Source organism: Peromyscus californicus, unplaced genomic scaffold (assembly GCF_007827085.1).
Source record: "Peromyscus californicus insignis strain IS unplaced genomic scaffold, ASM782708v3 Scaffold_6__1_contigs__length_162567912, whole genome shotgun sequence".
Classification (NCBI taxonomy): Eukaryota; Metazoa; Chordata; class Mammalia; order Rodentia; family Cricetidae; genus Peromyscus; species Peromyscus californicus.
The window spans coordinates 160687537-160714652 of NW_026294584.1; the positions used below are offsets into that span (position 1 = coordinate 160687537).

The 27116-nt window shown below is 44.3% G+C and overlaps 1 protein-coding gene across 1 annotated transcript in view; it reads right to left on the reverse strand.

Moving 5' to 3' along the window:
• Positions 1-27116, reverse strand: part of Tmtc1 (transmembrane O-mannosyltransferase targeting cadherins 1) — a 225567-nt gene that overhangs the window by 12659 nt on the left and 185792 nt on the right. The window contains 6 exon segments of the mRNA XM_052719103.1: positions 723-845; positions 2272-2409; positions 3318-3462; positions 3948-4083; positions 6050-6152; positions 18846-18954. Coding sequence (XP_052575063.1) covers positions 723-845; positions 2272-2409; positions 3318-3462; positions 3948-4083; positions 6050-6152; positions 18846-18954 — 754 coding nt within the window.

The following is a 27116-nucleotide window of genomic DNA, read 5'->3' on the forward strand; positions in this document are numbered from 1 at the left end:
ATATTTGTGTGTATGTGTGTGTGTGTGTGTGTGTGTGTGTGTGTGTGTGTGTGTGTGTGTGTGCGCGCTCCCACACATAGGTACATGCATGTCATTGCAAACATGTGGAAGTAGAGGCCAACTTGGGAGGAGTCAGTGGTCCCAGGTGGTCAGGTTTGGAGGCAAGTGCCTTGACCCACTGAGCTATCTGGCCACCCCTGACGTGATACTCACTAAGTTTCAGAAGAAAAGTCACTGCAAGATAGATGGTCTAGAGGGGCTTCCTGGGGAAGACTGCATGACCCTATGTAAAGAGCCCTGGGAATAAGAGGAAATCCAGAGGTGATGGCAGGTGTCACAGACACATAAATGCCCAAAGCTCCTTGGGCTCCCGTCCAGCTGTGATAGAGGTTCTTGCAGACAAAACAGACAGTGTAGGTGGCTCTTCAGAATTCTAGAATATGAAATGCTTCGAATGTTTTCTAACCATGAAACTTGAAGAGATAATTCAGAGGTGTTGTGTAGGTGAGTCATCAAAAACCAGAGGCTTAAAGGAAAGGAGCCCATAGCACTGTCCGCTAATCAGAACGTCCACAAACCGCCAGTGACAAGAGCCAACTGCCCAGACTCCCTCATGGCTGCAGCATTCATTTAAACCCGGAGGGATAGCTCAGCCGTTAAAGGCTAGGCTCACAACCAAAAATATAAACCTGTACATTTAATGGCAGTTTGGCTCGTCTTACCTCAAAAGCTTTATCCAGAAGGTTCTGCTCTCTCAGCTGGTTTCCTTTTGTGAAGAAAAGTTCAGATATGACTTTTGGGTCCCTGGGCTTCAGCTGAAGAGCCCTGTCTATAGCCTCGAGCGCCTGCAGCAGGGGGAAATGTAGGAACCCTAACTTAGAGTGACATTACACCTCTGTTCATAGCCATCTGCTAGTGTGACCCATGACAAACAAAACATACTTTCTACACTCCCATTTTCTCATTGGGAATTAATGGCCCCAGAAAGATCATTCCCTGTGCCTCAGGTTCCCTATTTACAGTTGAGCAAGAATCAAACATCTTGATCAGTTTACAAGAAGGTTACACAGTTGCAGTAGGGTTTGCAGGACTACTGGCCCCTGGTTCCTGCCCCACCTTTACACACAGGCATTGCTTAGAAGTACAATCCTGCCTTGTTGTGAAGACTCCAAAGTTTATCCTAGATCAGGGATAAAGCCCATGGCCTTTCCCCAGGTGTGTGGGTCTAGTCACGTTTGCACCTTCAACCGTGTGCTCTGCCCCTCCCCCACCCTTCGTGCCTTAGGCACACCTGCTTCTGTTGTCACAGGCCCATTTTGCTTGCTGACCTCTTCTTCTCTAGACCCTTCCCTCACATCTTGCCATGTAGAGACCTGACCTCAACTAGCCAGGTGCTGATTCTCAGTGGGATGCTTGGTGTCCCTCTTTCTGATCTCACCAATCACATTTGTCTTATGATTTCTTGATCAGTGTCTGTCTCTTTCTCTAAATAAGCTTCCTTAGGCCAGAGCAGCATTTTTTTTTCCATCCTCCCTATGCCTGGAGTCTACCATAGTGTCCAACACTTTGTAGGCATTTAATAAATATTTTCTTGAGTTTAATGAATTTAATGGTTATGTGATTTTTCAACATACAAATAAAGAGTCACAGTTCTGCCTCACAGGGCTGTCCTGAGGATTGCATCAAATATTACAACTTGGAGAGCCAGAGGGCTGGGCGTGGAGGGGCTGGACATTCAGGGGCTGGGCATGCAGGGGCTGGACATAAGGGGGCTAGACATGTAGAAGCTGGACATGCAGGGGCTGGACATGCAGGGACTGGACATATAGGGGCTGGGCATGCAGGGGCTGGACATAAGGGGGCTAGACATGTAGGAGCTGGACATTTAGGGGCTGGGCATACAGGGGCTGAACATGCAGGAGCTGGGCATGCAGGGGCTGGGCATGCAGGGACTAGACATGCAGGGGCTGGACATAAGGGGGCTGGTAATGGTGAGATGAAGTATCTGAAAATCAAGGAGGAGTCAAGGATGTACTATTTCAAGATGTGTCAGGAGGTAAGAGGGTGTCTGAGAAAAGCTCCCAGTGGGTAGAATGTGCAGACCAATGCTCTCAAGACTTCGTGGCATTGTGAACATGGCGCTGGAGGATCTTTTGGCGTATGCTATTTTTCTATGTAAACCCCACATGGCTCTAAGAGCCCTTTTCTACCTCATCTTGGCATTCCCACTTGCTTTGGTGGTTGAAAGCTTGGAAGAGAGAGCTTCCTTACCTTCTCATGGTGCTCCTGCTTGCTGTAGATTGCTGATAGGAGGCGGTAGCATTCCAGGCATCTGGGTTCCTCGGACACTATGTGACTGGTCATCTTTTCAGCTTCTTTGGTCTGACCCATCACTGCTAAAACCTGTGCCTGAAAAACCACAGGGCACCAAGCTTAGAAGATACCTGGTCACTCCTTAGCAGATGAAGCAACATCTGCAGAGAGGTATGTACAAAGCATCCTAACACCCAACACAAAGCATTTTAGAGAAAGCTGAATGCCACAGCAGAGAGTCCAGCATTTGGCTGTAGTAGATTTCTGCATGCATTGGGTGCCAGTGATGGGAGTGCCATAGACACTCATCAAACAGCTTGTGACTCTCAAAAAAGGTGGCAAAACGTGCCAGGAGGTAGTTCCCTCACAGAACACAATGATGTAAGAAAATGACAGATCTGATTTAAGAAGAAAGCATGAAATTCAAAACACTGAAATTAAAATGTTGGAGGTGTTAACTGCCCTGAGTTTGATCACCACCCTGCGGGTATATGAGACAACGTCTTGACTTATGGGAATCATAGGAGCAAGTGACAGACAAAGCAGGCGATATCTACCACAAACTGTCACGCCAGGAAAAACAGGCCACATACTAGAGCATGCAGACACACCTAAACATTTGCTCGTACACACCCGTCTATTGACACTCACACACAGGAGGAGTGACAAACAAATGCATCAATGTGCCAAGTATTCCAGGCAGTTTTTGTTTGGTTTGGTGCTGGTGATAGAACCCAGGCCCTGGGCATGCTGGGAAGTCCTCTGCCAGTGCCCACAGCTCCCTTGTAGCTTGCGTTGGGAAATTTGAAGTTATTTGGAAACAAGGAGCTTCAACAGCGTCTGTGTCTTGGCCTTGTGTGACAGGTTGCCCCGGGAGTCACCTGACAAGTCACACAACAGCCCTCCAACAGTGTTTTCCTTTCAGCTCAGAGGCTCAGTGGTGTCAGCTCTCTGTTTGCAAGCTGCACTTACACCCAGTATCACTTTATCTCCTCTCTACTCACCAGTGCCAGGCGGAGATCCCTCTGGGAAGGCTGGAGTGAGACAGCTTCCCGGTACACTTCCAAAGCCTCCTTGTGTCGGCCAGTGTTGTAATAGAGTGCTCCCAAAGGTGACAGGACCTCAGCCGTGCGGGCCACCTTCAGGGCACTGCAGGGAGAAAGGCAGACAGGTGCTTCCTCTGGTGGGCACATTTCCAAGGTCTGCACTTAGGCAGTGGGAGGACTGCCCAGTTAGATACCCATTTGAATTTAGTCTGTTTATAGATCAAAGTCATCCTCTATCCTGGGTGAATGCCTCCAGTGACCCACCAACCCAGCAACTGGGTCTCAAGAGTCTGTACCAGTCATAATTGACTTGCTCAGGTTCTGACAAAGTAGCAGCCTTACACCTGTTTCTAGTATTGAAATGGCCACTTCTTCCCAACCCTGACTGAGCACTGTGGCCTCACCAGTGGGGAAGTTTCTGTGAGCACATGACTACACTGTCATGCTGTTCTGGAAGTAAGTTGCTGTCACCTGAGCCGGCCACATGTGCTCCTGTTCTGAAAGGCTGTCTGTCCCAGTAGCTAGGGAGCCCGTGAGAAACTGCTGATGGTTCCAAGAGGCTAAGAAAGCGAAAAGAAGGGACTGTACCGTTTGTACCACTCTTCTGCCATGCTGTTTTCTCCCAAGGACCTGTAGAGTCGGCCCAGATTCACCACAGCCACGTGATGGCTTGGGCTGAGCTGGATGGCCTGCTGGTAGTGAGCCACGGCCTTCTCTGGAGAGCCTATAGTATGATGGGGTGGAAAGAGAACAGACCACAGGGATGAGGGGCATGGCTACCAGTCTCCCTTCTGAGGCATGCCATTCTTTCTCAGCATGACAGCATCATAGCATCAGGTATGCAGTTTGTGATCAGCTTGATTTTGGGCCTCTTATGCTTGCCACTGCCTAATCTTGACCCGTCACTATTCACCAACACTTCCTAGGAAATTAATAAAATGTTGGCAGTGATTTTTTGTTTGTTCAAATCAGAGTCTTACCCTTTAGCTCAGGCTGGCCTTGAACTCATGGAAATCCCACAGCTTCAGTCAAGTGCTGTGATGACAGGCATGAGCCACCACAGCTGGCTGTGGTTATGTATCTAAGACATTGTTGCTTATCATTACACACAAGGTAGAACAGGCTACTGCAGAAAGAACACAGGTCTCAGTGATTTCTAAAGGTCTGTCTCAATTTTCAGGATAAAAGAGTGACAGTGCTCTTTTGAAAACCTGTAAATCACACATTTTATTGAATGGTGTGTGTGTGTGTGTGTGTGTGTGTGTGTGTGTGTGTGTGTGTGTGTGTGTTGCATATACTCTTGTGTGCATGTGTGCACAGGAAGGTCAGAATGAGATCAGTTTCTCTCCTTCCACCACACAGGTCCCAGGAATCAGGCTTAGAGGCAAGTACTCTTACCCACCGAGCCATCTTGTTGGCCTCCATGGTATGCATTTAATGAGATTTTAAACACAGCAGTTATGTCACCTTGTATTTGCCCAGTGTATATATTAAAACCTCTCTGCTCACATGGCCTCCGCAGTTGTTTAGGATCCTATTTAGCTGCCTCTTGGGATTTAAGAGGTACTTTTTTAAAACCACCAAACAAAATTATCTCTTTACAGATGTAGACACTAAAGTGCAAAGACCTTAAGGGACTGGATAACAATCCCAGGGCAAGTAAAGACAAAAGCCAGAGGGAGAATCTGGTCTCCCTGGTCTGAGAAGGGCCCCCCAGAGAAGCTTCCTAGAAACTAAATAAGTGACTGAATTTCAGAGCAGCCCAAAGTGTCACAGACTGTACCCACAGGTCCACATGATCTCCCCACTACACTCTCTTTGAACACAGGTTTATCTAGGACCATGTCAGGGGGCTATCAGTGATTTGACAGGGTTCTCTTCAGAGGCTCATGTGGGACTGTTGTTGAATTGAAAGGACAAGCTTTAGTTCAGGCAGGTGAACAGGTGCTCTTCTTACTTTAATGATGTGGTATCATGTGTCTAATGATCCAGCAGGGGGCACCACACAGCAATTTATATGCAAAAGCAGCTTGCTTTCCCTCGATGATAAAAACACAAGCTTATATTCTATTAAACAGAAAAGCTTCACACATCCTAGAAAATGAAAATCCTTTCAAGCACTTAATATTGAAAAATAATAATCAGACTGAATTCTCCTGCAGGGCAGACAGTCGCTGAGCCAATAGCACAGGGAGCCACCTTTATATTAAAGCCAAAAGTCATCACATTACTTCTGAGGATTCCCTACACATGAACAGTGTATGGGGCTCTGTATAAATCACAAAGGAAATAGAATCTGTGCCCAGTTCCACCTGTCACAGGAGGCCACTGTGTCAATTGCTAGAACGCATTTCTGAAATGTACATCAAGGAAAAAATTCCAAAGGCTTGACAAAGTCAGTTACAGACAGCAGCCACCATTTCCTGGAAGCAGGTTTGGAGGCAGGTTCTTCCCTGAGGAGGCTTTTGGCAGCACTGAGGCACAGCCCTGTGGATGTGGTGTTTAGAAAGACAAAGCTACTTCCTGCTCCGGGACTTTTCTTACAGACAGGATGCTGAGCTGAACTTGGAGATTTAGAAAAATGGCAGCCCTACAGTTCATGGGTGCAAAGTGTAAGCCGCCTGCACAGCTGATAACTGACACCAGTATGAGAGAGAAAAGGGATCTCAGCAGAGTGGCGGCTCACTCACCAGAGTCAACTAAGAAAACTGCGTAGTTGTTGTGTAAATCTGAGCTGTCTGGACAGTTCTTTATTCCAGCCTGGTAGATGTCCTCAGCTTCCTTAAATCTTTCCTTTAGCAGAGAACAAAGAAAAATAAAGTTTTATAAAACCAGCAATACAGTGAAGATTGGGAGTGAGCAGGGAAAAGAGAGAATGCTTACTGAGCCTTGATTATATACCAGGAACCAAGAAAATCGCACAAGCTTTGCCTGAATCCAAGCCAACATTAACTGCACACAAGTACAGATGTGCTTAGTTCCTCTGGTGCAAACACGCTAATACTTACGAAGATGCAGCATCTGGATGGATCCAGACCTGTATGTGGAAAAGGTCTGAGAATGATTTTTGGAATGGGGTTCCTTCTTCACCTTGGTGACTCTAATGGAAACGCTGAATATCGGTGCAGGTGTTGAGGCACAGAGGTGGTCCCTGGGCTTGGAGGCAGAGTGCTAGGGGATTGACAACTGCATTTGACAGAACAGCCCCCAAGATTTGCTAGGGGAGTTTTGCTGTGTGTGTGTGTGTGTGTGTGTGTGTGTGTGTGTGTGTGTGTGAGAGAGAGAGAGAGAGAGAGAGAGAGAGAGAGAGAGAGAGAGAGAGAGAGAGAGAGCGAGCCCTACTTGCTCTGTAATCCATGTTGACCTAACCTCATAGCCCAGGCCAGTCTCTTAACTCACTACAATCCTCCTGCCTCAGTCCCATGAGTGCTGAGATTGGGGGCAGGTTTTCAGGCAGGTGATGAGGGGCCTGGTGCAAGGGAAACAAGGGCTCTGTCTTACCCCTTCTCTTCTTGAAGTATTTTGACAGTTCACCAAACCCTGTGCTCCTTGTCTTATTAAATCTGTGCTTTTAGGGGGCAGGAAAGATGGCTCAGCAGTTAAGACCACTGGCTGCTCTTCCTGAGGAACCAGGTTCAATTCCCAGCACTCACAAGGCAGCTCACAACTGTCTGTAATTCCAGTTCTAGGGGATCTGACACCCTCACACTGTCATGAATTCAGGCAAAAATCAATGCACATAAAAATATTTTATAAGTTGGATGTCCAATATTAAAAGATTATAATTTACAAAAAATAAAATAAATCTGTGCTTTCTGAGCTGGCTTCTGCAATGGGATTATCTGTCCTCTTGAGGCATATGCCATACCAGTCACACACCTCCAATGGGTCATTTTCTAACTGCCCTCCTTCTCTATGTACCTTAACATATTTTAATTATTTACAATCTAATAACGTTTAATTCAGAACATAATAACTTATAGGTATTTTCCACAGTCATCTAAAATCATTGTATCAACCTTTCTTTTAAAATACATGGATTAAAATTATGTAAATAATCAAAGGTTCTGAGAATTATCTGAAAACTATAGTTAACTATTTTATATCCTAGTACTGCTGTTAAAGTTAGGCAAAAGAAACCAATCCAGTACAAAGCACTTTGCAACTTTTCCTTAAGATGCTAAACATTTATCATGTTATCATGACATCATCAGCAATGTGAAAATGGACACCCCAGCCTGTAAGTGAAGGTATGTGGGGTGGTCATCTTCCATGCTGCTCAGGAAGCCAAGAGACTGAGATCCAGAAGCTGGAAGGGACACCGTGGGTTCTTCACCTTATGGAACCACCAATGCTATCTGTCTGAATCTGCACCACTTCAGCACCATTGAGGAAAGGAGGATGTTTACATGTGACAAACGTTACTTATTGAATCAGACATCCATGGGCCAGCAAAAAGAGATGCACATTTCTCAAACACCTTCTCTAACTGCCACGTTCAATAAATGTCAAACTCAAAGAAGTTAAAGATGAATGAAAATCTCAAAATAGGTACTTTTGATCTTAGTAAGCCTGAAAGAAAGCTTTTGAAGACACTGTGCATTGAAAAGTCGATGAGTGGTTTGTGTGTGTGCGCGCGCGTGTGCGTGTGTGTGTTAAAGGACAGGAAGAGTGTACACTACATCAGATTCCAATCAACATTTAGAAAGTATCATAGGGCCTTTGTCCACTTATCCACAGTGTATCACGGTTGCAGCAGCTATAGGAAGGAGGGCACATCCATCAGGAATTGCCCCCTGGGGCCTGTGAGGGGCCCAGTTGGTAAAGGGGTCTGCGGCAAGCCTGACAGCCTGGGTTCAATCCCCTCAAATAGCAGAAGGAGAGAACTGATCCCCTCAAGTTGTTCTCCAGTCTCTACACCCACGTGGTGGCCAGCGCGCGCGCACGCGCGCGCGCACACACACACACACACACACACACACACACACACACACTTTTACATATATAAATAACTTCATCTTTACCTATAACGTTCTGTCATGGGTGGGAAGGGGCTTATAAGGTCTCCTCCCTTCTTGAGGAGCTGTAGGCAGTTCATGGTTGTGGGGAAGGAAGACTCTTATTCCTCAGTGATGCAGCTTATTGAAAACAATAAAGTCTAACACAAATAATGCCTTTATATAAAAAATACCTTCCAAAGCAAAAGAGGATTCTATAGTGGCATTAACTGAGATATTTATTCGATTATTCTGGTTGTGGGCATACTGGGGTCAGAATTAAGAGCCTCACACATGCTAGTTCCTGAGCTATCTCCTGGCTCCATTAAATTAACTCTTTACGGATCTCTTTGATGTTTGACCTAGTAGAGGATATCTGGATTCTCATACCTGCTTTTGTGCCAGTGCGTTTTAAGTGGTTTCTGTTATTGGTAGTTGAAGTATGAAGAAAATGTAACCTGACAAGCTGAAAAAATGGAAAGGGGGCTATCATTTTAACAGCCTTTTCTGAATTTCGGATATACCACGTGACTACAGAGAACTACTGTAAATTTACAAAAGAATGAGATCGAAAGGCAAGTTACTTTTTCATATTCGTAGGAAAACTGCATTGACCACTGTGGACCCCGGGGGGCTCCCTCAACACCACTGTAGTTGGAAACTTAGAGGACAGTCCACAGCAAGGTGTATTTAATATTTAGGAGGTGTACAGTGGGTTCTCCTAACCACAGAAAAAGTTCCCTGACACAGGCACAGGTCTGGACCCCATTCAGAAATGTGTTCATTCTAACTCTGAAGCAAAGCAGTCGCGAAGTGCCTGTTCACTGGTCCAGCACTGGGAAGCTGAGGACTCATGGATATGACACTCTGGGACACAGGGGACAGATAAGTCTAGCAGCTTTAGGAAAATGGATACCTGGAGACTAAGTTATAAGACATCCCTGGGAAGCTGGGGACTGACAACCCTGACAGCCTGTGGCTTCCTGACATCCTGCTGACTTTGCTAAGAAACTACTCAAGACACAGCAGCCCCGGAGAAGAAGACATCCAGGGGCTTCCTCGTCACTCTCACTACTGCTGTTTTCTTTACAAAACGGTGAACATTCAACTCCAAGTGATCACAGGACAATTCTGAGAAATATGCTATCAATGTCTGATGTCTCATTTTCCTTCATATCCAACTGAAATGAATCAGTGTGCTTGGTGCTCTTCCTCCCTGAGGAAATGTTGGCATTTCTAATGCTGCATGTCTTTGTCTCCCAGCAGAGTGTGAGCAATGCCTGTGTGGTAACAGAGCGAAAGAGAAACAGCCACTTCAAAGAGGAAAGCCAGAACAGGAAAACAACAATGAAGAGGACATGGTGACTGGGAGGGCTAGCAGAACACATGGATACAGAAGAAGGAGGAGGGGTACAGGGATTAAAGTGCTAGGCTGGATGGAAGCAGGGGGATGAGGTAAGGAATGGGTTAACCAAAAGTAAGGATTGTGAGAAAGCCTTATGGAAACCCACTAGTAGGCAAGACAATTTCAAAATATGATTTTAAAAAAAGTTCAGCCGGGCGGTGGTGGCGCACGCCTTTAATCCCAGCACTCGGGAGGCAGAGCCAGGCGGATCTCTGTGAGTTCGAGGCCAGCTTGGGCTACCAAGTGAGTCCCAGGAAAGGCGCAAAGCTGCACAGAGAAACCCTGTCTCGAAAAACCAAAAAAAAAAAAAAAAAAAAAAAAAAGTTCAAATGGAGGTACCATGCACAAGTGGACAATGCAGCTTCCAAGAAATTACAGAAAACATCATGAGACACCTCCCTAAGAGACAGTCGATAGCCACCCTGACTGAGGAAGAGTGGGCGGCTGATAGCTCCTGGGGAGGGAGAATCGTTCTTTTACAGAGGCTGTCCATTCTCCAGTGGAGTGTGTCCTTCCCCCCAGTGCTAACTGACTAAATAAAGAAAAAGGAGGACAGGAAAATGGGAAAGAGGTGTGTGGGGGGAATGGTGGCAGGGAGGACAGGAGAAAACAGGGATGAATATGATCATATTACATTGTATACATGTATGGAATTCTCAAGTAAATTAATACACACGCACAAAGAACGTAAGAGCACATCTCTACAGGAAAGAGGAGACCCACATGTGCGAACAACTGAAGTGTCCGATTCCCAGCCTTTCCTGTCATTTTGACCCATCCTCTACTCTTGCAGATGTAAGATCCACATGGTCTTCTAGTCTTCTGGCCAGAAAGGTTTTCCTCCTCAGCTTCATGCATTAGCTTATAGCACCCGCCACACCCTTAGCCACATCTTTTGGCTCAAGTCCCCATAACACCCTCCCTAGTAGTTGCAGGGAGCTCACTCCCTGCTTCCAACTCCCCTCTCCATGACTAGGTTTCAGGAAGGCAAGATACAGGCCTTGCTATTTGAGGGATCTGTGGTGTTTGCTGGAATTCGCATGCTCAGTCACCATGATCTAAATGATTAAATTAATACATTCTCACATTAGGGTTCACTCCAAGTTGACTTAGCCCTGAGTGTTGAGTGTGACTGACCCAATTCATGACAGCATTGCAGGAGAGACACTGAGTGTATCCTCTTACTAACTCATGTTAGGTCTCAATATTCTTTCAAGACAGGGTTTCTCTGTGTAGTTTTGGTGCCTCCCTGTAACTCACTCTGTAGATCAGGCTGGCCTCGAACTCACAGAGATCCACCTAGCTCTGCCTCCTGAGGGCTGGGATTAAAAGTGTGCACCAGCACCGCCCGGCTCAGGTCTCAATATTCTTTCACTCTGGTATTAAATAAAATCACATCCCTAAATACATGAAAGGAAAATATTTTATAAATGTTTTCATATTAATTGAGTTTTTCAATAGACTATAAACCTGAGGCTAGTGATAATTTACAATGGTCAGGATTATAAACAATGTTAATTTCATTGCCTTTACTGCTAATGTAATGCCAAGTTTTATTCTGTGATAAGAACTAGGTGGTTACAAGTTCCTACGGGCTCAGGAACTTCCAGCCCTGTCTGAGAAGCTCAGCATCCACCTCTGAAGCCAGTCTCCTGCCACCCTAAGACTCTCCCCTTCGGCTGCATGGTACACAGAGGGGTGTTTGCTTTCTCCAGTACACCTAACATTTCAGAAGCAAACGTCCAGTATTTTCCTCAGTTTCTGTCCTATTTTTGGAGCCTGAGGCTCACAGATGAGGCTGGTCAGCCAGTGAGCCTCAGGGATCCTGTTTCCACCTCCCCGGTGCTGGGATTATAAACTCAGTTCATCACACCCTGCTGTTTACATGAGTTCTGGAGATCAGACTCCGGTCCTCATGCTTGTTCAACAAGCACTTGATTGAATGAAATATCCTCCCCACCCCCACAATGCTGTTCTTTACTTCTCATTCTGAAAAATCACCTGCTCATAATATGGTTTTATTTGTTTGAAGTCCAAAGTCACTTTCCTATCCCAGGTGTCCACCCACCCATCTTATACATGTGGGATTTTCATTTACATGCTTCATGTGATTACAGGTATGCTACAACACCCAGCTCAAAATATTGTTTTTAAAAGACTGCCAGAAAGAAAAAGTTTGCTGTTATAGAAAAAGAAGGAGGAGGAAGAGAAGGAGGAAGAAAGAGAACCCAGATGACTAACAGCTGGTGCCTTAGTATGCAAACTACAACACATTATTTTTAACTAGTAAGTAGGCATTAAAATGATACTTGTAGGGAACTCTGAGTTGGCTCAGCAGGTAAGGGAGCCTGTTGCCAAGCCTGATGACCCAGAGTTCAATCCTCAGAACCCATGAGATGGAAGGAGAGAACAGATTCCCTAGGGTTGTCACCTGACCTTCACAAACATGCCATGACACATGTGCCATAATACATGTGCATCCACATACATACACAAAATAGTGTACATTGCTATTCATAAGCTAATGGCAAGGGAAAAGAACCCACTCAGACTACACACAAACCTGTGTTAACACAAATGCATATAAGAATTCTGAATGAAGCAGGATGACATTGTTTCTAGATATTATTACACTGAGTAAGGGACACATGTCATTTCTCTGATTTTAATACATCACACTCATTCCTTGTGTAATAAGATGTAGCATGAATCTTAAAAGTTCTTATTAATAAAAACAAACCTGGAGCTGGGTATTGGGATGAATGCTGGAAGATCAGAGAAGCAGAACAAACCACAGCTTCCTCACCTCGCCAATTCCTCAGCTGATCCTGTTTCCTTAGTCTGGAAGACTCTGAGTCCTCGTACGAATGGATCTCAGCTGAACTGCTGCTAAAAGCCTGAAAGCTTAATCAGCCATGTAGTTCCTCGACCTCCCACCTTAAATATCTTTCTGCCTCCTGCCATCACTTCCTGGGATTAAAGGTGTGAGTCACCATGCTTTTAATATTGTGGCTGTTCTGTTCTCTGACCCCAGATAAGTTTGTTAGAATGCACAATATTTTGGGGAACACAATACCACCACAATAAGAGAAAAGGCTGATTTCATTTTCTGCGTGAGTTTGCTTTTCTCTGGCTTCTCCATGGCTAAAAGTGGCTGGGAGTGATCTCCCTGTTCTGGAGGTGCCCTGCCGGGGTTCTGTGTCCCTGTCCTGGAGGGGTCCTGCTGGACTTCTTGTGTTTCTTTGAGACTCTCAGGCTTCTGTTCCTAAATACTTGGGTTATGAGCCTGAGCCGCTCTCCCCATCGCCATAAAGTTTTTTTTTTTTTTTGTTTTTTGGTTTTTTTTTTTAAGGACATAAACAAATAATTGAAAGTTACTGTTCTCAAATTTCCCCACTGAAATAGCTAGCTGGAAAGAGTAATTGATAACTTTAAATGGCAGAAAAGACAGGATTAAAAAGTCTTAGAAAATCAGAAATTTCAGGCAGAGACAAAGAACTTGGGTAGGAACATACCATTTTGTGTAATTTTAAAAGCCATTTTGTGTAACTTGAAATATGATACCAAGCTTGCCATCACCAGTCAGCTCTGTGAGGAGTTAGGCCTCAGAAGCAAGCCCCAGGCAGCTCAGAGAGGAGCCTAGCTCAGGACAGGCCTTGGTATACTAACCAAGTGACCCCAAGGTAGTGTTGATGTGCTAGTGAACCAGTCCCAAGCTGTGAGCTCTGAAAGCCAAAGCTACTGCCCAGTGAAATGATACAAAAGTTGTAACTTTAGAAATGGCCTCTAGGATTGCCCTGCCTTGCTCTGGAGAGCAGGCTTCTCTAGTCTCTATGTTGACACTCATCAGCAAGAAGCCTCAAAACTCTGTGTATGGCCTTGCTTGGTACTTCTGGACTGTCGCTGGTCACACACAGGCCACTAGTCAGTCCCAGCTGCTGGTCTATGCTCTCAAGGGATCCCTGACCTTCATCGGTGCCATGCTTCCTGTCTGCCACAGCTGAAGGACTTCACCGTAGACATAGGTCGAGCCTGCAAGCTTCCCAAGTGTTCTTACCAAAGAAGATTCCCCAGTGGAACCCTGTAGCAACATTTTTTTTTTTTTTTTTTGTCCAATCAACTGTTCCCGGTTTGGTAAGATGTCTGCTTAATTTTATATTAGCCTAATAGTATAAGGGATGTTTGTATGAATAAACCAAGCATATTCAAAAGACAAATCTTGTATGGACCCCCTAATTGCCAAGTGCCTTACAGCCCATAGGCTGTGCTCTCTGCAAACTTGAAATTAAATACAGATAAATGTGAATCCTTTCACATAGCCTCTGGAATCTTGGCTGCACATGGGAGATTTTATTCGATCATTATTTCTTTTAGTATGACATTGGTCCACAACCACAGTTAGCATGGGCTGTGTGTGTGGCAGATGGTAGCTCTGCTCAGGGAGAGGTGAAGGTGTCACATGTGTGTACATGCTGACTAAAGTTTAAGAATATTGCTTCTATATTTTTTGGTGTTTGAAAGGCTAGGATACTGTGAGAGTGGGGCCACCAGGAAAGGGGGGCTTCAAAGGACGTCAGGTCGGTTGATTTCTGACCTCAGAGTTCATACTGTGTGATTCAGAAACTTGTTTCTTCCCAAAAGAATTCCAGACATTCCGGTAAGATGTAGACTAGGAGAAGGGAGGGGCCCTGAGTTCCACCTAACAGCTGTCTTGTCTCTTTCAAGTTAAAACCAACTGCCCTCAGGGAGAAGAACCCTTCAGATTTTTCAGTGAGATCCTCAGATCCCAAAGCATTTCACGTACACCAATACCCTAGAGTGGGAAAAAGGCCAAAGGATGTGCCTGTCAGAAAAGATGGAGGTCTTCTCCAAAGGATGTGCCTTTTGCCTGTCAGAAAAGGTGGAGGTCTCCTGCATCATCTGTTTCTCTTCAGAACTGTTGAGCTCCAACTGTACAGAACGTGATAACTTATCACATCAGCTTGCCATATTTCCACAGAAAATAACTTAACCAGGAAATCATTTCAAATATCCCATCTGACACTCTTGAAATTCAGCTAAGGAAAAAGCATATATGTTATTCTTTTAAATTTTTTGCCTGAAAAGTGCCTTTATTTCGTTAAAACAAACAAACAAAAAAACAACAAACTACCACTTGGTGTAAGATCTGCTTACTGTACTAGTGATGTGACAGTCCTGGCGGGCTAACACGTCTCAAGGTCCCTAAACATCTTGATTACTTTTAATATCTTTTTTTTTTAAAAAAAAAAAACTTTTTATTTATTTTTATGAACATTGGTGTTTTGCCTGCATGCATGTCTGTATGAGAGTGCCAGACCCCCTGGAACTGGAGTTACAGACAGTTGTGAGCTGCCATGTCGGTGCTAGGAATCATACCCGGGTCCTTTGGAAGAGCATCCTGTGCTCTTAACTGCTGAGCCATCTCTCCAGCCCTAAGGTAGTATCTTTAACTGCACTCAGTTTAGAAAAGGAATACAGCTGAAACTTTGGGATGCCTACTAGGGACCATTATTTTTCACAGCATTAACACATCAATGTTTTATTTGCATATAAACAATAACACTAATTAGAGTAGAGCCAGACAGCAGGGGAGATATATCTAAAACATGCTTTTCCTAAAGAAACCTGTGGTCAGGGGAAGATGAGCCTGAAACACTGAAAATCAATACTTGGTTTAGGGTTTTTTTTTTTTTTTTTTTTTTTAAATGTGATGTAGTGTGCATGTGTGTGTATTCACACTTGCATGTGTATGTGAGTGCATGCACTTGTGGTGCACATGTTTATGTGCATGTGCATACACATTTGTGTGAGTGCATACATGTGGAGGCTTAAAGCTGACATTATGTGTCTTCCTCGATCATGCTCCCCTTTATGTATTGAGGCAGGTTTTCTCAAGTGAACCTAGCCTGGGGATCTGCTCTCTCTGCTTCCCAAGTGCTGGAATCACAGGCAGGAATAATGCTTGCTCCACTTTTGATGTAGGGTCTAAGGATCTGAACTTTCAGGCTTTCACAGTGAATACTTCGCCCACTCAGCTGTCTCCCTGGCCCACGTGGTTTAAATTTATCTCAGGATACTAACCCAAGAAATGAAATAAATGATGAGTTTGTATGCTGATGTCATGGCTCGGGGGTGAAAGGTCCCTTACAGGACACTCAGTTCCCAGCTGGTGCGCCCGCTCTCTAGCAGCATCTCTACATAGAGGAAGGGGGTGTTGGAAGCAAGTCTTGAGATTTATAGCTGGGCTCACTCTCTGCTTCCTGGACCACTGAGATGTGGACAAGCAGTCGTCAAATATTCCCACCACCCCAGAACCACTTGCTACCATGCCTTTCTCTCCATGACACATGGCACCCCCAAACTGTGAGCAGAATAAACCCCTCCTCTTCCTCTCTGAGCTGCTTTGTTGGGGTATCTGTTCACAATAACAGGAAAAGTGATGAACACAGAGATCTCTAGAAATATGACTCACCATAAAATGGGGAAGTGGAGAAAGTTTGGGCAGGAATTGGAAACTGAATTGTTCTGGAAGCAAGAAGGGATTTAGAAAGAAAGAAAAGATGGTCCTGAGAAAGGTGAACTATGTAAAGAGATATCAGTCTATCAAGAACTCCCAAGACAACAGGCTTGGTTATCACTTGTAGATGTAAATGGGTCATTGCTTAACGATGTGGTGTTTTTCCTTAAGAGCAATTCAGTGTCTACTGCCTGGCTGGGGAGCTGGTAAAAAAGATCTGAGCTGGAAACTATTAGTACAATCTTCACTCACACCTCATTGTTGCATAATGAAATCAAGGCAGGAACATGAACTGAATCTGAATTAAGGGAAAAAACAAAAAACAAATGTAGAAGTAAAAACAGCATAGGAGAGAAGCAGCTAATACAGTCCAGATGGTTGTCAGTTGAGGAGAAACGGAGTGGAGACAGAATTGACCTTTCCAGAAAATAAAAAATCTTCATGTACCGATTAAAAATAAAATAAAAACTTAATGTAATTTAGGAGAAACATATATAGGCTTTCTAACACTGAAACACAGATCTCTCACCCTCATGGCCTCGTAAAGACACAGTGAATGGTGTAAGGGATGGTGGCCACAGCCTCATGATTGACAGTCTGGGGTCACTATGAATAGTACCCCATGACTGCTTCTCGGACTAGTCCTCACGCAGGGCGGATCACCACACTGAGGCATGATTCAATGAGAGTCATGTGACCCCCAAGTCCAGGCCCCTGTAATGCAGGAGAACAATCTAGAACAGGCTGTGGAGTGGGCACTTCACATTCTTCAAGTTTATTTACTCACCATCTGTAATCTACTGACTGCGTGCAGCCTGGCAGGTGTGAAAAAACTTCGACAAATACAATAACCATCCTTACAGAGTCAGACATTCTGGAGGTGGGTGAGAGACCATTAACACATAAAGCGATGTTAGATGGTATAACATTGTAGGGAATGGAAAACACAGGACAAGGTGATGGGAGGCACAGCAGAAGGTAGGCAAAGGGTTATCACAGAGGACCTCAAGATATTGTGGGGGCAGAAACTAGCAAGGCAGGAGGAAATGGATCTGTGTCAGAGATGTGTGGTGGCTGAGGAAAATGCCGGCACAGAGGGTGCTTGACATGACTAGGTCACAGGCCGAGGCAGTGGGTGTGTTTCTGAAAGATGAAGGAGCCAGGGTGAAGTGAGAAGACGTGATACTAAGGGATGCAGGCCATCTTTTCTCTAGAAAACTCCTCAGTGTCGTCATTAAACATAAGTTAAAGGCTGTCCAGGACTGAAAGCATATGTCATGAAGAATCACCTTAATTTAAAACACTATATGTCAACATTCAAGAAAATCAACTACCCTGATAGACTTCCTGTCTACAGCCTGTCTATGCTGTTCAGAGGACACAGGTAACTTCTCTATCTGCAGGTTCAACAAACCTCAGATCAAACACTCAGAAAAGGGCAAGGGAGAAGGCTCACTGGGTAAGAGGATTAACTGTGTAAGCTTAGGGACCTGAGTTTGAATCCCTAGTACACACATGGCCACATGTGTCTATGACCCCAGTGACTCAGGTAAAAACAAATCCTAGAAGCTCACTGGCCAGCCAGTGTAGCCAAAAGAGTAAACTTCAGGTTCAGTGAGAGACCCTATCTCAAAGGAATAAGGCAGGAGGTAACAGAGGAAGTCATTGGATATCCTCTTCTGGACCTGGTATACACACACACACACACACACACACACATGCACGCACTCACACATGCACGTACGCACGCACACAAAGAAACAATTAGAAAACACTGTGTCTCTACTGAAGTTTCTTGTCTTTATCCCTAATCAATGCAGCATAGCAGTTATTTGCATGGCTAGTGTACACTGCACTAAGTTTAAGTAATTAAAAAAATACACACAAGAGTTATTCACCTATAATGCCATTTTATATTTGGGACCCGCAAATCCAATCTACAGATTTCTGTGTCTGAGGAAGGTTCTGCAAATGGCTGTATAAAGCATAAAAACTAAGTTTATAATTTCTGTCACTTGAATATTCATAGTCTATTCTAATTTTGCTACTTGTTGGAACTTTTGAAATGTTTAAAATGCAGATTTTACCTTCAGTAAGTGATGTGTGGGATCAAATTATCCCTTATGTTTAAGCCAAGAAGCTGCTGCAAGGCATCTCAGTTTGTTCCTTATACATCGAGAAAACTAGACTTCTGTGTTAGTCAAGTGCACCTTAGCTGACGTAAGACCCAGTGTTTGACTGGAGCTACCAATTATTAGTTATGTCATTTCTATAAAAACCTGCGATGAAGGGCTGGAGAGATGGCTCAGAGGTTAAGAGCACTGGCTGCCCTTCCAAAGATTCTGAGTTCAATTCCCAGCAACCACATGGTGGCTCACAACCATCTGTAATGGGATCTGAAACTCTCTCTTTCATGCATGCAGACAGAGTACTCATACCTAGAAAGTACATAAATAAATAAAATTGAAAACCTGTGATGATATTGGCAGATGCACTTGGCGGTATCATTTAAAGAAATGCTTGTGAAATTAAATGGAAACAATTACCTGCTCAGCCAGGAGAGAAGCCAAGCTCGAGTAGGCATCAGCAAAATCTGGACCATACTTAATGGATTCCTTCAGCAGCATGATGGCTTCTTCTGTTTTCTCCTGGGACCTGCAGACGGCATGGGAAGGACATCTTTCATTAGCACTTTAGTCCTCTGCTCAGACTTCAAATGTTCATTTCTTTTAGCAAAGATTGGGTGGTTCATTCTGGATTTTACTGTATCGGTATATATACTTGTTATGCCAGGCTGTGCCGAGGTCTAAATCTCTTCTCATGTCTGGATTCTCACTGGAAGGCACTGTGAAGGCCCCTGCCTCCTGCTGCTGTGGTTTGAATGTGGTCTGCCCCCACAGGCTCATGTATCAGAACATCACTTGGTCCCCACCAGGTGCTGTTATGGAAGGCTGTGGGTCTTGGAGCCAGGGTGGAGGATGGGGGCGGGGCATAGATCACGGGGGGGGGGGGGGGGTGGGGGTGGGGGTGGGGGTGGGTGGGTGGGTGGGGGTGGGGGTGGGGGTGGAGGTGGGGGGTGGGGCGGGGGGGGGGGGGGGGGGGCAGGCCCTGAGGTTTTACAGACCAGACTACTTCCTGTCCTTTTTACTGCTTCTTAACTGTGGATACAATGTCACCTCACACTCCTAAGGCCATGCCTTCCCTAACCAAGATGGGCTATATAACCTGTTATAATTGGGAACCTGAAGAAGCCCTTCCTCTCTTAAATTTCTGCTTGTCAGGATTTGGTCTTAGTGAGCGAGCACACCTGCCCTGCTGTGTTGGGGAGTTCTCCTGAAGAGTCTTCAAGTCTGTTAACAAGAAACACTGACCTCAGGGCAGCACTCTGGGCACGTCACCTGTTGGCTTGGACCGAGTATAAAGATGTGAAGATGGTCTGTGTCCTTTCTAACAGCACCACAAGCCAAAACCCTTTTTAAAAAGTATTTTTATGTTTATAAATGTGTATCACCATGTGCAGGTACCTACAGAGTCCAGAAGAGGGCACTGGATGCCCTGGAGCTGGAGTTACAGGTGTTATGAACCATTCAACATGGGTGCTGGGCACTCAGATCCTCTGGCAGAGCAACCAGTATTTTTAACTACTGAGCTTCACAAGCTGAATTCTTAATGGTGACTACTGGCCCAAAACATCCATCTATGGTTTATATCCAAGGAAGAAAATGTCACATACAATTTATGAAATTAGAAAACACTGTGACCACTGGCTGAAAAAGGATAGTCAATGCGCTGTTATATCCTCACTGTCTCAACTTTTATTATTCAGTCTTCTCTGGGACTTGAAGTCTGGCAATCTGCAAGTCCTAACCTTGGGTGAAAGACCTGTTTCCTGTTGGTTTGGTCCCTGGATCTCTCTGTCTTTGAAGCCAAAAAAACTCACACTTAGGCAGTAATAACTTTGTTACTGAAACAACTTCCACAGACACTGATGTTAAATGCCAGATATTATAAATGTAATAAATACAATGTAGTATGAAGAACAGGATCTCTGGAACCACAGACAGTCCATGGCCTCAAGGATCTAGGTCTAGTCCTTGGGGGCACCTTTTCCCATCAGGGACCAATACAAAGTCTGGTGCATGTGTTTTCACAACTCAACTTGGTATTAACTGTGTACCGGGCATTCTCATAAATTCTCATAGCATTATGAGTTCAGTTCTTACAGTGGCCCCATATGATAGATACTATACTCATCTTTCTAATTTAAAATTTCACATGCAGGAGAGTCAAATGGCTCTAGTTATGTTCACATCCTCTTCCAAATGCTTCTCCATTGTAACATGACCGCTTCATTTTCTTTGGGATAAGATCTAACTCTGTATGCCAGGCCACCCTTGAAATCAAATCCCTTGAGGAAAGATTCCCTATGGTGATATTTTATTTGTACTGAAATGTGATTTTAATTGTATGTTAATAAATGAAGTTGCCTGGGGGTCAGAGCTATTAGAGTCATAGCAAAAGTTGGGCGTTGGTGGTGCACACCTTTAATCCCAGAACTTGGTAGGCAGAGCTAGGTAGATCTCTGTATGTTCATGGATACAGCCAGCATTAGAGACACATGCCTTTAATCTCAATACCAACTATAGAAGACCTGGAGGTCTGTACAGACAGGCAGTGATGAGGCAGTCATGTGGTTGGGTTTACAACCAATGAGAAGGCAGAACAAAAAGTCTATATAAAGACAAACAGACAGAAAGTAGGTCTCTTTTGGAGAGGTCTCTTGGCTGAAGAGGCTAGCTGCAGCAGGCGGCTAAGGCTCTTAGCTCTGCTCTCTTGGCTTTCTTCTTTGCATTGGTTCTGTGTTTCTTATTTAATAAGACGGTTGGTTACATCTACAATTCCCGCAGGAGACCACTTTAAAATAAGACACTAGGGTCCTAACACTCTGAGTGTGTGCTCTCTGTGGCCTTTGTCTTGGATCTTATTCATCTTTTTGGTTTTTTGTTTGTTTGTTCATTTCTTTTAGCTAAGATTGGGTGGTTCGTTCTGGATTTTACTGTATCGGTATATATACATGTTATGCTAGGCTGTGTGGAGGTCTAAATCTCTTCTCAGAAGTCTACCCTCATCCCCAAGAGCTTTCTATTCAGAGTGTGATTCATGCACTAGAGTGAATGTCACCTGGCAGCTTGCTGAAAATATAGAAACTCAGGCCTCATCCATACCTCCCAGGTGATCTATGTGGGCACTGAGATCTCAGCATACCTATGCCATGTGTACTCAAGGGCTGCAAGGATCAAGGTCATTCATTCCTAATACCAGGCCTTCTCTCCTACCCCTCCGCAGGTCCAGGGTCTGTAGAATGTAGTTTCAATGCTTCAGTGACTGAAGCAGCTTGTTACCAGTCAGTTTCACCTAGAAGGTAGATTCCTATCATAGACTTGGGAGTAAAAAGTCACAGTTTTAAAAGTCCTTGGAGTTAAGGATTCAATTTGGTAGATGTGGTTTCAATGACAATGGCCTCCATAGGATCATAGAGAGTGGCATTATTTGATGTATGGCTTTGTTGGAGTAGGTATGGCTTGTTGGAAGAAGTGTGTCACTGGGGGGGTAGGATTTGGGGTTTCAAATGCTCAAGCCAGGCCCAGTGTCTCTCTCTTCCTGCTACCTGCTGATCCAGATGTAGAACTCTCAACTCCTTCTCCAGGACCATGTCTGCCTGCACACTGCCATGCTTCCTGCCATGATGATAATGGACTAAATCTCTGAAACTATGAGCCAGCACCAATTAAATGTTTTTCTTTATAAGAGTTGCTGTAGTCATGGTGTCTCTTTACAGCAAACAGAAAATCTAACTAAAGCCAGACATGGTGGTGCACACCTTTAATCCCAGCATTGGGGAGACAGAAGCAGGCAGATCTCTCTGAGTTCAAGGCCAGCCTGGTCTACAAAATGAGTTCCAGAACAGCTAAGGCTGTTACACAGAGAAACTCTGTCTCAAAAAACCAAAAAGAGCTGGGTGGTGGTGGTGCACTCCTTTAATCCCAGCATTCCAGGAAGCAGAGGCAGGCAGTTCTCTGTGAGTTCAAGGTCAGCCTCGTCTACAAAGAGAGTTCCTAGACAGCTAGGCTGTTACACAGAGAAACCCTGTCTCAAACAAAAACAAAAACAACAACAAAGAAGCCCCCACAAAACCAAAAAGAAAAAAAAAAGAAAGAAACCTTAACTAAGACAGAAGTTGGTACTAAGAGTGGGGTATTGGTATGATGGGCCTAACTCTGCTTTTGTTTGGAAGAATGTAGACTTTGGGACTTTGGATTAGGAAAACAGTTAAGTGCTTTAAATGGGGCTTAATGCACCATACTAGTAGGAACTTGGGAGACAGTGTTGCTGAGGGTGATTTGAACTGGGGAGAGCCTTACTTATGAGGTTTCAGGGGAGAAGAATATTAGTGTGTGACCTAAAGACCATTCTTGTGATATTTTGTCAAAGAATGTGGCTGCTTTTTGCCCTTATTAAAAAAAATATGCCTAAGGCTAAATTGAAGAGTTATGGATTAACAGCATTGGCATAGGAGATTTCCAGAGAGCCTAGTATAGACTGTGTTGCTAGTGGCCAGTCTTATGCAGATCTATAAGGAAAAGGAGCAAGCTGAGAAAGGAAAAATACAAAATGTACAGTTTGAGGAGAAAAGGGAAACCAGGAAAAGTTTAAAGAAAAGCCTGATGCTAAATAGAATAAAGGGAGTGGTGACCTCATGGCAAGACCCCACCCAGCTAAGCTTTCAGCTTGTGAAAAGGAATTAAAGTAAAGCTTGATGGTGCATGCCTTTAATCCCAGCACTCAGAGAAAACAGAGGCAGGCAGATCTCTGTGTTTGAGGTCAGACTGGTCTACAGATCAAGTTCCAGGACAGCTAAGCTTAGACAGTGAAGGAAACCATTGAAAACAGAAAGCTGGTGAAAAATGTATTCGCATGAAGTGGCCATGTTCTAGAACTCCCACATCAATCAATAATCAAGAAAATACCCCACAAATATGCCCACAGGTGAGTCAGATGATGGCACTTCCTAAATTAAGGTTCCTTCCCCCTGAGTGACTCTAATTTTTATCAAGTTAATTAAGCTAACCAGCAAAGGCAGATGCTGTCTACCTCTTCTCCTCACTGTGATCTGGTTAGCTCCTAATTGGCTCTCCTGCATGCATGCTCCAGACTTTGATAGCAGGGGGTTAATAGCCCAGTCCTTCAAGGACTCATCCTTGAACTGGGGCCTTAAAGATGAAAGTTATAATTCTTGTTGATTCACTTGGTCAACAAGAGTTCATGAAGGTTGTGCACTACTCTATAGAGCTTGTGAGTTTTCACACATGTATGTTCTCTCACAAACACACTAAAAGTCACTCTTCCATTTGTATATTTTTTTAAAGCAAAAATGCATTTTTTAACCCTGTAATTTGACCACTGATTTTATGGTTAGAACTCCAAAGAGTCTTCACTAAGTAGAATTTAGAAATGCTGCTTGAATCTAAGGGAACATATAGACTTATAAAATTAAGGCAGAAAATTAGTCCCTACAGGACATTATTTAGCTGGAAATTCTTCAAAATCAGCAGAGGGGGAAAAAACTACAAGAATTTTATAATAATGGGTTAGTGGCTTTCATTTGTAATAACTCATGTCAGCTAAAATGGAAACTTAGACCTTTCATAAATGAACTCAGAGAGATTAACTACCACTTAACACAGCCTATAATGTAAGTCCTCGAGGACTCCATTAATGTCCATCTGAGTGACACAGAGGAAATAGAGACATCAGGGCTTCTCCTAGGGAATTCTGCGAAGCAGTGCAACAGTAAATCCCTTGAGGAAAAACACCCACAAGGATCCTAACACCCAGAGTGTGTGCTCTATGACCTTTACTCAATTTTAAGCTCCCCTGTAAGTGGACTTTGGATCTTTGTGGTGGTTTGAATAACAATGTCCACACACATACCCCCCCCCCCCACACACACACACAACAGGCTAATAGATTTGAATGCTTGGTCACCAGGAAGAGGCACTATTAGGAGATGTAGCCCTGTTGGAGGAAGTGTGTCACTGTGGGTGGGCTTTGAGGTTTCAAGTGCTCAAGTCAGGCTCAGTGTCTCTCTTTCTTCATGCTGCCTACTGATTCAGATGTAGTACTCTCAGCAACCTCTTCTGCACCACCATATCTGTCTGTATGTTGCCATGCTTCCCATCATGACAATAATGGATGAAACATCTGCACTTGTAAGCCAGCCCCAAATTAAATAGTTTCCTTTATAAGAGTTGCTGAAGTCATGGTGTTTCTTTCCAGCAATTGAACACTGACTAAGACTAAGACAATCTTACTAATCATTTGTTGTTGTTGTTTTTAATCCCAGTCCAATGACCTGCATATATTAAAAAACCATCAAAGTCATCCCCAGTGATGGATGGATTAGAAGGAATGACAAGGGGACACTGCCACTTTCTCTACAGGAGCTCTACAAGAGTGTCCTCAACTATGAATCACATGTACCTTGCTTAGCACCATGTTATCCATGTAAACATCAAACATAAATACACACCTTTTACAACTTTGCAGTGGGACTCAACTCTCTTAAATCGCCCCTACCCCAGGAATTTCCAAGGTTCCTCAGAATGGGTTCCTGAAACCAGCAATACCCTCAGAATGGATTCCATAAGAAAAACATCAAGTGGAAATTAGATTTTGCTCAGAATGTTAAGATTTTTGCAGCTCAACATCTGTGGTTTCACAGGGTACTTCCCTCTTACTGTGCTTTCCTCTGTGTCAAGTAAAAACACTCCCATAGGCTCACTTTCCTGGCGCCATCTCAATGGTAGGTATTTAGCAGAGGCATTAAGGATTTGACATATTTTCTTTTAGTAATTAGAGATATGTTAAATTTGCTATTTTACAAAATTTTCTCGATTTCTCAACAGTCCCACATTCATCTCAACAGAAGTAACTGATTGAGTTAGGAAAAAATTGACACATGGGGTGAACTTGGAAAGTGTCAGCAGCAGATACAGAACTGGTGACTCACCAGCAGCAATGGAGTTTCTCAATAGTAGATGCTGTCTTAGTTAGAGTTTCTATTGCTGTGAAGAGACACCATGACCATGGCAACTCTTATAAAGGAAAACATTTCATTGGGGTGACTTGCATTTTCAGAGGTTTAGTCCATTATCATCATGGCGGGAAGCATGGCGGTGTACAGGTAGACATGGTGCTGTAGAAGTAACTGAGAGTCCTATATCTGGGCCTGCAGGCAACAGGAAGGGGTCTGTCTCATGGGTAGCTTAAGCATAGGAGACCTCAAAGCCTGCCTCTACAGTGACACACTCCAACAAGGCCATACCTCCTAATAGTGCTACTTCCTTTGGGGGCCATTATAACACAAATCTTAAAATGGTATTATAATGAAAAACCTAGGGCCAGATATTAGGGTAAATGCTGAAAGATCAGAGAGACAAAGGAATAAGCCACTGCCATGTCTCACCTCACCAACTCCACAAATCCTCTGACTGAAATTCTCTGAGTCCTCATCTGAAAGGCTCCAGCCAAAAAAGCCTCTAGTTTCTGTGTCCTCATGCCTTATATACCTTTCTCTGCCCAGCCATCACTTCCTGGGATTAAAGGCATGTATGCTTCCCAAGCAAAGGCATGAGATCTCAAGTACTGGAATTAAAGGCATGTGATTCCCAAGTACTGGGATTAAAGGTGTGTGCCACCACTGCCTGGCTGTTTCTCCCCTAGACTGAGTCAATCTCATGTAGTCCAGGGTGGCTTTGAACTCACAGAGATCCAGACAGATCTCTGCCTCCCGAGTGCTAGGATTAAAGGTGTACGCCACCACTGCCTGGCCTCTATGTTTAATCTAGTGGCTTGTTCTACCCTCTGATCTTCAGGTAAATTTTATTAGGGTACACAATATATCACCACAGGCCATTTTCTTTCAAACTACCACAATGGCCATCAACACACAGACCTATAACTGGTCAATGCATAGAGAATAAGAGACTTCAGAGTTCTCAACCATGAATGGGATGTCTATATCACACTCTACCCCCCAACCTCAGGGCTGTAAGAGCCAGAGGGTGGTAGATGAGTTTAAGGAAAGGGTGTTTTCCAAACACAATAGGATAGGTGCATATACGAACTCACAATGATTGTGTCAGTATGCACAAGACCTGTGCAAGCTCAAGTCAGACAAAATCCCAGCACAGGGTTTGTGGTGGTGGTGGTGGGTGGCCACAAAAATCTTATCCCCAGCTAAGGAGCTATTGGTGTTTGAATGCTGCTGGGAGAGGGACAGTCAGCTTTCTTCAATATGATACTGGATATAGGACCACAGTCCAGGGCAGCCCCTCCCATAGCAGTAGTTGGCTAATATAAACTAGAATGGATGGGTTTGGGAAAGAGGGAGAGAAAGAATGAGAAAAAAGAAAAGGAACCTCAGCCTGAGCATGGAGTGAAGGGTGGAGGCAGCAACAGGAGGTCCTCTGTGTTACTGAGCTCCTGTTAGCATATCGTTGTGCTTTGCTGTTACTGGGTCAAAACTGATGTTTCCCATAAACAAAGAAGATTTTTAGTTCTACTTTTATGGCAGGAGACATTACCAGTTCTTCAGAAGAACTGCTGTGTGAAATTCAAGCTACAGACATCTCAGGAGATGGTCTTTGTAAGCATGGGCCTCCTAGGGCTCTGCTTCCCACACAGGATGGGAAGGACTCCTGACTGCCCTGTGTAACTTCAGGATGCCTGAGTGAACTGTGGCCAAAGCAGTGTGT